The 9,730-nt window shown below is 45.7% G+C and overlaps 1 protein-coding gene across 6 annotated transcripts in view; it reads left to right on the forward strand.

The window, feature by feature from the left end:
* The window catches only part of ARHGAP36 (Rho GTPase activating protein 36), a 31,910-nt gene extending 25,284 nt beyond the window's left edge, over window positions 1-6,626 (forward strand). For 5 of the 6 annotated variants that reach the window (XM_037821760.1, XM_037821762.1, XM_037821761.1 and 2 more), the window contains 9 exons: window positions 459-688; window positions 948-1,140; window positions 1,363-1,418; window positions 1,643-1,793; window positions 2,214-2,362; window positions 2,529-2,705; window positions 3,033-3,130; window positions 3,266-3,372; window positions 5,405-6,626. In XM_037821760.1, coding sequence (XP_037677688.1) covers window positions 459-688; window positions 948-1,140; window positions 1,363-1,418; window positions 1,643-1,793; window positions 2,214-2,362; window positions 2,529-2,705; window positions 3,033-3,130; window positions 3,266-3,372; window positions 5,405-5,550 — 1,307 coding nt within the window. In that variant the 3' untranslated portion in view covers window positions 5,551-6,626. The remainder of the gene's footprint in view (window positions 1-458; window positions 689-947; window positions 1,141-1,362; window positions 1,419-1,642; window positions 1,794-2,213; window positions 2,363-2,528; window positions 2,706-3,032; window positions 3,131-3,265; window positions 3,373-5,404) is intronic. The other variant, XM_037821764.1, reaches the window with a different exon arrangement.
* The last annotated feature ends 3,104 nt before the right edge of the window (window positions 6,627-9,730 follow it).

Here is a 9,730-nt window from a genome sequence, read left to right on the forward strand (position 1 = left end):
CATCTCCTGCATTTCCTCTGGCTTTTGGAGAACCGGCGGTACATACTGTCTCTGGGAGTGCCCCCTCCCTTCCTCCCTGAAACCCCATAGGGAATGATTTCAGGAAATGGTGCCCTAACTGCAAGTGCGCAGAGGGGTCCCTTCAGACCTGCCTAAACCTTCCTGGCAGACCCACCCCAGACAGATCACGCTCTGAAGAAATCTCCCTCATTGCTTCAAGGTGGTCACCCCCAGCAGGACTTAAGGGAGGGACCCTGAGTCCCGTCGGAGTAGTTGAGTGCAGCTGAGGCCTTTCGCCAACCCACTGAAGGGTCTTTTTTGCTAGCTCTCTAGGGAGGGGCGCTGCGTGTCTGAAAGGATGGGGTTGGCTGCGAGCAGTGGCTTAAAGGATTACTGTGGCCCCTGCAGTTCCTCCTGACTTAAGCACTGCGTGGCTTAGACGCTTCTCTTTCCCCTAGTCGTTTCACTCAAGACCTTTGGCATTCGTCTGGAAGAGGTGCTGGTGAATGAGCTTACCCGCCGCAAGCATCTTGAACTGAGAGCTGTGATGCAGATTGAAGACCCCACCAGGCAGGCTGTGGGCCGTTGGGGAAATGTGCAAAGGATGTTTGGCCGCATCAGGCGCTTTTTCAGTCGCAGGCAGGATGGACCCTCCTTGCCCCGAGAGTTCACTCGCCGTGGGCATCGAGTGAGTTAACCCCCCACAGGTTTCAGGCAGAAACCCTTCTTAGGGAGAGTTAGCTGTAGGGATGTGGGACTGGATGGTGAAGGCCTGTGTCCTCAGAGGGAGGGAGAGCTGAATAGAACAGAGTGGGAGGGTTGTGATCAGCTTGAGGAGAGGTCTCATGTTCTTAAAGTCACCCAGCCCCCTCCCCTTCAAGATCCCAGGAAGATCTCAGAGAACTCTCCTGCTCCCCCATTTAAAAATGATCTGTGTTTCTTTGTAGGGTGCAGTATCTGTGGACAGCCTGGCTGAGCTGGAGGATGGGGCCTTGCTGCTGCAGACCCTGCAACTTTCCAAGATTTCCTTTCCAATTGGCCAGAGACTTCTGGGATCCAAAAGGAAAATGAGCCTCAATCCAATTGCTAAACAAATCCCCCAGGTTGTTGAGGCTTGCTGCAAGTTCATTGAGAAACATGGTAAGGTGGGGGCCCAACAGTGATTGATGAACCAAGGAAGGAGGCAATTAAAGGGAAGGGTGGGGGTTCTAAAAATGGAGAGAGAAAAGAGGTCCTGGATTGAAAGGCTCAGAGAACATTCTCCTGCCTCTGTTGGGGTGGGGATAGAGCAGAGGAAGAGAAGGTAAATGCCATGGGGATAGGGACCAGAGATTGTTAGCATCCTCTGGTCTTTTCTTTCAGGCTTAAGCACAGTGGGGATTTTCAGCCTTGAATACTCTGAGGAGAGAGTACACCAGGTAAATTGGCTATGTTTACCCTTTTGTTCCTTGGGTGAGTAAAAGCAGGGGGAGGTGGGGGGAGTGCCATGCCTGGTAGGGAGAACAAGGTCTTTTTTCTAGCCTCCTGGTACATCATTTTGTCAGCTACCTCAAATGAAATTTAGGACTTGCTGAAGGAATGGCCAAGATGGAGCCTGTGGTGGCAGGGCATACAATCCATGTCTTTTCTCCATGTTTTTTAGCTCCGTGAAGAATTTGATCAAGGTCTGGATATAGTGCTGGATGACAATCAGAATGTTCATGATGTGGCTGCACTCCTCAAGGAGTTTTTCCATGATATGAAGGACTCTCTGCTGCCAGATGATCTATACATGTCCTTCCTCCTGACAGCAAGTAAGTCTTCTGCCCTTCCCTGTTGGATCAGGAAAGGACATACTATAAGGAAAGGATATGAGAAAAAAAGTCAGGATGAACATCAGAAGATGAGAAAAACCTCTCCAAGTGACTTTTCTTGTATCTCTTAACATTCCACTATAGGTCTGTTTCTTGGAAATTTCTCTAGAGCTTTTGTGCCCTCTCAATGTTCAAGGCAAAGAAGAACCCAGGCTCTACAGAGAGGGTGTGTCTTTGATGGGAGCACTTCTTGCTTTCAGGGTTTCTGAGATCAAATTCTTTGGGAATGAGCAAAGGCAACATGCCTGGGTACTCTCTCCATAGCCTTCAGCAGTTTTCAAGCAAAATCCCATCTCTCTTGGCATCAGGTTGCTGCCAAGGCTAACCCACCTGAGCCAGTCCCTGCTTTCCTTCCTCCAGCTCTGAAGCCACAGGATCAGCTTTCTGCTCTGCAATTGCTGGTCTACCTGATGCCACCATGCCACAGTGACACCCTGGAGCGTCTGCTGAAGGCTCTGCATAAAATTACTGAGAACTGCGAGGACTCCATTGGCATTGATGGACAGTTGGTAAAAAGCTCTGGGAAGGGATAGTGAGTGCTGTGTACAGTAATCGATACACATGGGAGTATATGAAAGAGAGACAGAGAGGGACAAAAACAGAAAGAGATATATCTATTTGTTCTACCTCCAGTTCTACCCCAAGGTCAATCACTTTCTGCTTTCCTTTACCTAGATTCCGGGCAACTGTATGACTTCCACCAATTTGGCTCAGGTATTTGGATCTGCTCTCTTGAAGAAGGGAAGGTTTGCCAAGAGGGAGACCAGGAAGACAAGGCTGGGGATTGACCACTATGTTGCTTCTGTCAGTGTGGTCCAGGCCATGATTGATAACTGGGATATTCTCTTCCAGGTATATGGAAGTTTTGAACCCACTTATTTCATTGCTCCTTCTCCTGTTCACAAGGCAAGAGAGGATTGTGCCCAACTCCTTAAGGGTGAATCCTTAAGGGTAGCCAAAAGAGGAAGCCACAAAATCTCCCAATCTAGATATTCCTCCCTCCATTAGCTGATAATGGTGCCTTCAGTCCTTCTAAAGAGGGAAACCTTGCTTGGAATATTAGAATAAGGATCACTGAGCATCCAGGAGGTCAGAGCAAGGCCTGGGTGCCTGATAGAGAAGAATATAAATGAAAACTTGTGGTGTAGTAAAGGCTAAAATTGCTGATTTTACCCACAGGTGCCTCCCCATATCCAGAGACAGGTTGCTAAGCGTGTGTGGAAATCCAGTCCTGAAGCCCTTGATTTTATCAGACGCAGGAATTTGAGGAAGATCCAGTGAGTGTTTTCTGGGTTTGTTTATGCTCAGTCTGAGGCAGAATCCCCAACAGGGGACTACCAGCCCCAGACCATTTTATGTTAGTCAACCCAGGTCTCTAAACTGGCTTACTTTTCAAATCCCTTCCCATTTAGGAGTGAACAGATCAAGATGGAAGAGGATGCTTTACTTTCTGATCCAGTGGAAAACTCTGCTGAAATCCAGGCTGCTGTCCTTGCTCAAAGCAAGCCTTTTGATGAAGGTCAGTTCCCTACTGGCAGTTCAGACCCTTGCTGAAGGTCAGGCCCTTGCTGAAGGTCAGGCCCTTCCTGAAGGCCAGGTTCCTTGCTGAAGATGAGCCCCTTGAGGAAGATGAGTCCTCTGTGGAAGATGTGTCAGTCAATGAAGAGCTAGTATTTGAATATCTCAATGAAGGAGTGGTCTTTGGGCAGTCCAAGGTCTCAAGATCCCAAGTGATCTTGAGATTCAAGGCCCTCATCTTGAAGGCATACTGGAGTTTGATGAAGAAGAAGAGGATGATGATGATGATACCCTGAATTTTGATGATCTACCTCCCCTTGAAGATATTCTAGGACTCAATCTTGAAATTCCAGAACTCATTGAGATCCCAGACTTTGGAGAAATACCATATTTTGACATGGTACCAGGTCCTGAAGGAGCCCCAGATAAGCAGGAAAACCTGGGCCCCAGAGAAAACCCTAACCATGACTTTGAAGAGGGACCAGATATTGAAGACTACCAAACTCTTGACCTTGTAGAAATTCCGTATCTTGATATAATCCCAAACAATGAAGAAGTCTCAGATACTGATGAAATTCCACACAATGAAGAAGCCCCTGGCACTGATGAAATCCCAGACCATGAAGATGCTGCAGATAATGATGAAAACCCAGATTCTGAAGAAGAGTCCTATCTTGAAGATGTCACAGCTGTCAGTGACATCCCAAATGATGAAACCTCAAGTGTGAAGAAATCTCAGACCATGAAGTTGCCCCAGAGGTCAATGGGATTCCAGACTCTGAAGAAGACCTTGATTTTGAAGAAGTGCCAGCACTTCATGTAGTCCCAAGCCCTGAAGAAGCCCCTGGTGGTCATGAAATCCTAAATCATGAAGAATCCCCAGAGGTTAATGGACTCCTAGACTTGGAAGGATCTTGAAGAGGTTCCTGCTTTTGATGGAATCCCAAATGACAAAGACTCAGATGCTGAAGAAATACCAGATAATGAAGAAGCTTCAGAGGTCAACAGAATCACAGGCTCTGAAGAAGACTTCCACCTTGAAGAAGTCACAGTTGTCCATTTGGCCAGAGGCCCTGAAGATGACCTGATTTTTAATTAAACTCAAGACAATGAAGTATCCTCAGATGTCAGTGGATTCCCAAATGATGCAGAAGCATCAGATATTGAAGAAATCTCAGGCCACAAAGAAGCCACTGATGTCAATGGAGTCCAAGATGCTGAAGAAAACTCCAGTCTTGAAGAAGACTCAGTTCTCAGTGTAGTCCCAGAACCTGAGGATACCCCAATTCACAGTGAAATTCCAGATTCACAGAAAGACCTGGCCAACACTTTTGAAGAAGACCAGGTTCTCAGTGTGGCTACAGAACCTGAAGATATCTCCATTCTCAGTACAATTTCAAACCTTCAGCAAGACCTGGCAATCAACCTTGAAGAAGTCATGAATGCAGAAGTCCCCATGCCTAATGATCTCAATCTCAAAGAAGTTCAAACTCCAAAGGCAAATCCAGTTCCATAAGAAAGATGCAGATGCTGCATTTCCTGTAGATACCACTCTCCTTTAAAGCAAGTCTCAGCCTGGCCAAGTCATGGACTACAAGTCCTTTCCAGAGTCACTGAAGAGTGACACCTGATTTCTCTCCTCCATGTTGTGCTGTAAACTTCCAGATCCAGCTTTGTTACTCATTTGCTTAGTAAAATTAGTCAGGCTAGTTGTAGGGTGGTTGTGGTTGTTAGGAGACTACCATCTTCCCTGTCTCTTGGGTAGTATTGTCCATTTTCTCTGAGCTTGGAGTGTCTGTCTCACTTGCTCTGTTCCTCAACCCATTGGCTTCCATAGTGAGCCTAAGTTTAGAGATCTGTGTTCTACTGTTAAGCTGCAGTTTTCTTACATGTCAAATGGGGATAATCATTAGTGCCCCACCTTCTTGCCTCATACTGTATTTGAAGCTCAAAATTAGGTCTTAGTACCTTGGGTACTGTGCAAAGTATGAAGTCTAGAAACATAAGGAGTTAACACTGTTCCTATTTTCCAGGTTCCTCTGAGGAGCCAGCTGTGCCTCGTTCCCGTGATGATGAGGAAGGAGCGGGTAACCCCCCCATTCCAGAGCAAGACCGCCCATTGCTCCATGTGCCCCGGGAGAAGGAAGCCAAAACTGGCATCAGCTGCTTCTTTCCTTAGATGTTTTTTCCTTCTATAAGGTGCAGGACAGGGGAAAAGGGTGGGGGTAGACCTGGGATGTCACAGGAAATGTTAAGGAGTCTTGAAGATAAAGATCTGAGGGTAAGAAGGAGTTCCAACCTGATGCTTGGGTCAAGTTGGGAATTCCAAACACATTGTCAGCCCCTTCACTGGGGATGCTTGGTCCCTTCAGCTGGTAAAAGCAGAGATGCTTCTGTGTCATGCCAAGGCTTCCTGGTACTACCTTGCCTTTCCCTTTTAACCTTGATCCTGGCTTTCCTTTACTGCAACCCTTCCTTTAATTGATGTAACATTTGTGGTAAACACCTGTCCCAGAGAAGCTCACAAATCTTGAGGTTCTTTCCCTTCCCCAAAGGGGATTGCATGCTTTTCCTGACTTTCCTACCCTCCTCCCAAGAGCTCAATTGGAAAGGCCCTCAAGAGGCATGCTGGGATGTTAGGTCAGCCTACTGACAGCTGACAAACAGTTAATGCTAAACAAACCATGTCACAACAACTCATAGCCGTGTCCCTGCAGTAATTCCACCACCTCAGGATATTTTTTTCCCAAACTATTTAGACCAATGGCTCATCAAGTAGCCACTCCCAAAATTCTGTGCAGTTTTGCTCAGGTCAAGTCAACAAGGAAAACTCAAAAGTAAGTCCAATTAAATTTTCTGGGGTCAAAAGTTAGAGGAAAAATTTGGATTTATTCCCTGGACAGCTGGCATTCACATCTGGTTGTCAGAAAAACAACTAGTTAGGTACAGACACATAGTTCCAAGTAGCTAAAGTCAACTGATTTCAGATGTTCTTATCTGTCATTTCTGTAGTTCCTCTATGCAGGATGGTAAAAATTTATGAGATATGCTCTGGTAACACACAGATATGAGTTATGTATGACATCCAAACTTACGGCTTATATTGATGGGCAACAACTGCTAAGGTCCATAGAATGAAGAATGTATTGTATTGAGGGATAGATATTGATCATACAATGGGTAACAACCGCAGAGCTCAAATATTTGTGATTGTTAAAACTTCTCTGGCATTTAATCATTAATAAACATCTGTATTGTGACAGCAGCATATTCATGGCTTACCATGTGATTTCTTTTTAATTTTGGGGGTGAATTCAAAATCTCTGACTGGAGAACTGAAGGTTAAAAGGAAGTGGGGAAATGGAATTAGGGTAGGGGGTGAAATGGAATAAAGGAAAGGAATGAAATATAAGGGAATATTCTATTCATGAAATAGAGGGAAGAGGATGAAGTAGAATAGGGGATAGAGGGAGTCATGGAATAGAGGGGAGAGGGTGACATGGAAGAGAGGGGAGAGGGAGATGTTGAATAAAGAATAGGGGATGACATGGAATAGAGAGGAGAGAGGGACGTAGAATAGAGGGGAAGGGTGACATGGAATAGGGGAAGAGGGAGTGACATGGAATAAAGGGCAGGGGGAGTCACAGAATAGAGGGTAGTGAGTGACATGGAAATAAAGGGAGGAGGAAACAGGGAATAGAGTGGAATGGGTGACATGGAATAAAAAGGAGGGAGTAACATGGAATAAAAAAGTGGGTGAAATGGCATATAAAGAAAGGCATGCAGTAAGGGGGAGGGAGAGATATGGAATAGAGGTGAGGGATGACATGGAATAGAGGGATTATGATATGGAATAAAGAGGAGGCATTAATTGGAATAGCAGGGAGAGGGTGACATGGAATAAAGGAGAGGGAGAGACATGAAATAGAGGTGAGGGGTGACATTGAATTGAGGGGAGGGGGAGACATGGAATGGAGAGGGGAGGTGATATGGAATAAAGGGGAGGGGGGAACATGGAATAGTGGGGAGGGCTGACATAGGATAGCAGGAAGGGGTAATATGGAATAGAGGGGAAAGATGACATGGAATAGAGGGAGAAGGAGGGACATGGAGTAAAGGGAAGGGGAGACATGGAATAGAGGGGAGTGGGTGACATGGAAATAAAGGGAAGAGGTGACAGAATAGAGTGGAAGGGATGACATGGAATAATGTGAAGAGATGACATGGATTAGAGGGGAGTGGTGAAGTGGAAAAAAGGGATGGGATGACATGGAATAAAGAGGAGGAAGTGACATGGAATAAAAAAGAGAGGGCAGCATGGTATATAAAGGAGGGAGCTCAGCAAGGAGGAGAGGGGTCCTTTCTCTTTCTTTCTTAAAAGTCTTCAACTGATTGGATTAAATCCAGCTGATTGAATTCTCTCATTGCAGAAGACAAACCCTTCATTGATGTAATCAGTCACTGCTGCAGTCAATTGACTGATAATTTAATAAACCAGGCTTCTGGTTTATTAACCAGCCACAAATGTCCTTGCAGTAACAGGCCAGTGCTTGCTTGACCAGACACCTGGGCACCATCACCTGGCCAAGTTGACACATGTACCTAACCATCACAGTCCACCCCTTGTCAACTTGGCAGTTATACACATCACCTTAAAGCATACTTTATCTCTAAGTAGAGAACAATAACGGACATAAATTTTTTGCCTAACAATACTCAGCTGTCCTGTGTACAACAAGAAACACACTAAATCTCTCCAGAATAGGGTGCAAATCCTTGGATGACATTGACTCTTAAAATTGATTTCCTTAACTTAAATACTGTGAACTGAACAAAACACCTTATGTCATATGATAAGGGGATAAGATAGAGAAGAAAACAAAGATATTTGCTTTATGGACAAATACAAGCATACTCATAACAAAACGAGATATTCATGCCATCATACTCCTCATTTCTGTAACTGGTCACATGGTCATAGTTCATGTTTATCACTACCTTCTTCCACTACCAATTCCATGTTCCCTTTACCCTCAGCAAGCACTTCAGCTGGCCGTGGTTCTCTGCCTGGTGGGGTGACCCAAATATTCATTCCTGAAATTTCTTGGCCATTGGTCGTCCTGCCTGGATTGGGTTGTTGCAGTTTTCCATTGACTTTAGTCACAGGGCATGGTAGTAATAAGAGACAGCCAAGGGGATCTCCTGCATTCCAGGAAAACTCTTCTTTACCTCCATTGTGTAGTTGCAGTGCTATTTCCCCATGATAAACAGGATCAATCACCCCAGCAAGTACAGTAATCCCTTTCCTTGCCTGTTGATTCAGAGGCATGAGCAGCTCAAAGTGGCCGGGTGGCAGTCTTAACTTCTATGTTCAATGGAATTATTGTTGTGTCTCCTGGTGGAAGCACTCCTCCTTTTGGAACTAAGATTTGTAGATCATCAGACCTCAAACTTGCAGGGACAGGAAGCAAAAATTATTCTAGTGGATCACTAGGAGTGATAGTGAGTGGTGACACTCCTATTTCCATCCTTGATTCCTGGACCCGTGAAGCCTGGCTATGGGAGAAACAGTCCCATAGAGTGGAACTGATTCAGCGCACATACAGCCTCTCAGAGAACACTGCCCCAGCCCTGCAAGGTATTGCTGCCTAGTTGGCACTGTAATTGAGTCTTCAACAGGCCATTCCACCATTCTATCAACCCAGCTGACTCTGGGTGATGGGGAACATGGTAAGACCAGAGAATTCCATGAGCGTGTGCCCATTCCCTCACTTAATTTGCTGTGAATTGGGTTCCTTGATCAGAAGCAATGCTGTGTGAAATACCACGATGGTGGATAAGGTATTCCATAAGTCCACAGATGGTAGTTTTGGCAGAAGCATTGTGTGCAGGGAAGGAAAACACATATCTGGAGTATGTGTCTATTCCAGTGAGAACAAATCGCTGCCCCTTCCATGATGGAACTGGTCCAATGTAATCAACCTGCCACCAGGTAGCAAGCTGATCACCTTGGGGAATGGTGCCATATCAGGGACTCAGTGTGGGTCTCTGCTGCTGGCAGATTGGGCACTCAGCAGTGGCTGTGGTCAGGTCAGCCTTGGTGAGTGGAAGTCCATGTTGCTGAGCCCATGCATAACCTCAATCCCTACCACCATGACCACTTTGTTCATGAACCCATTGAGCAATGACAGGAGTGGCTGGGGAAAGAGGCTGACTGGTATCCACCTAATGGGTCATCTTATCCACTTGATTAAAATCTTCCCCTGCTGAAGTCACCCTCTGGTGAGCATTTACATGGGACACAAATATCTTCATGTTTTTGCCCATTTGGAAAGTTTATCCACATACCTCGTCCCTAT

Source organism: Choloepus didactylus, chromosome X, assembly GCF_015220235.1.
Source record: "Choloepus didactylus isolate mChoDid1 chromosome X, mChoDid1.pri, whole genome shotgun sequence".
Lineage (NCBI taxonomy): Eukaryota > Metazoa > Chordata > Mammalia > Pilosa > Megalonychidae > Choloepus > Choloepus didactylus.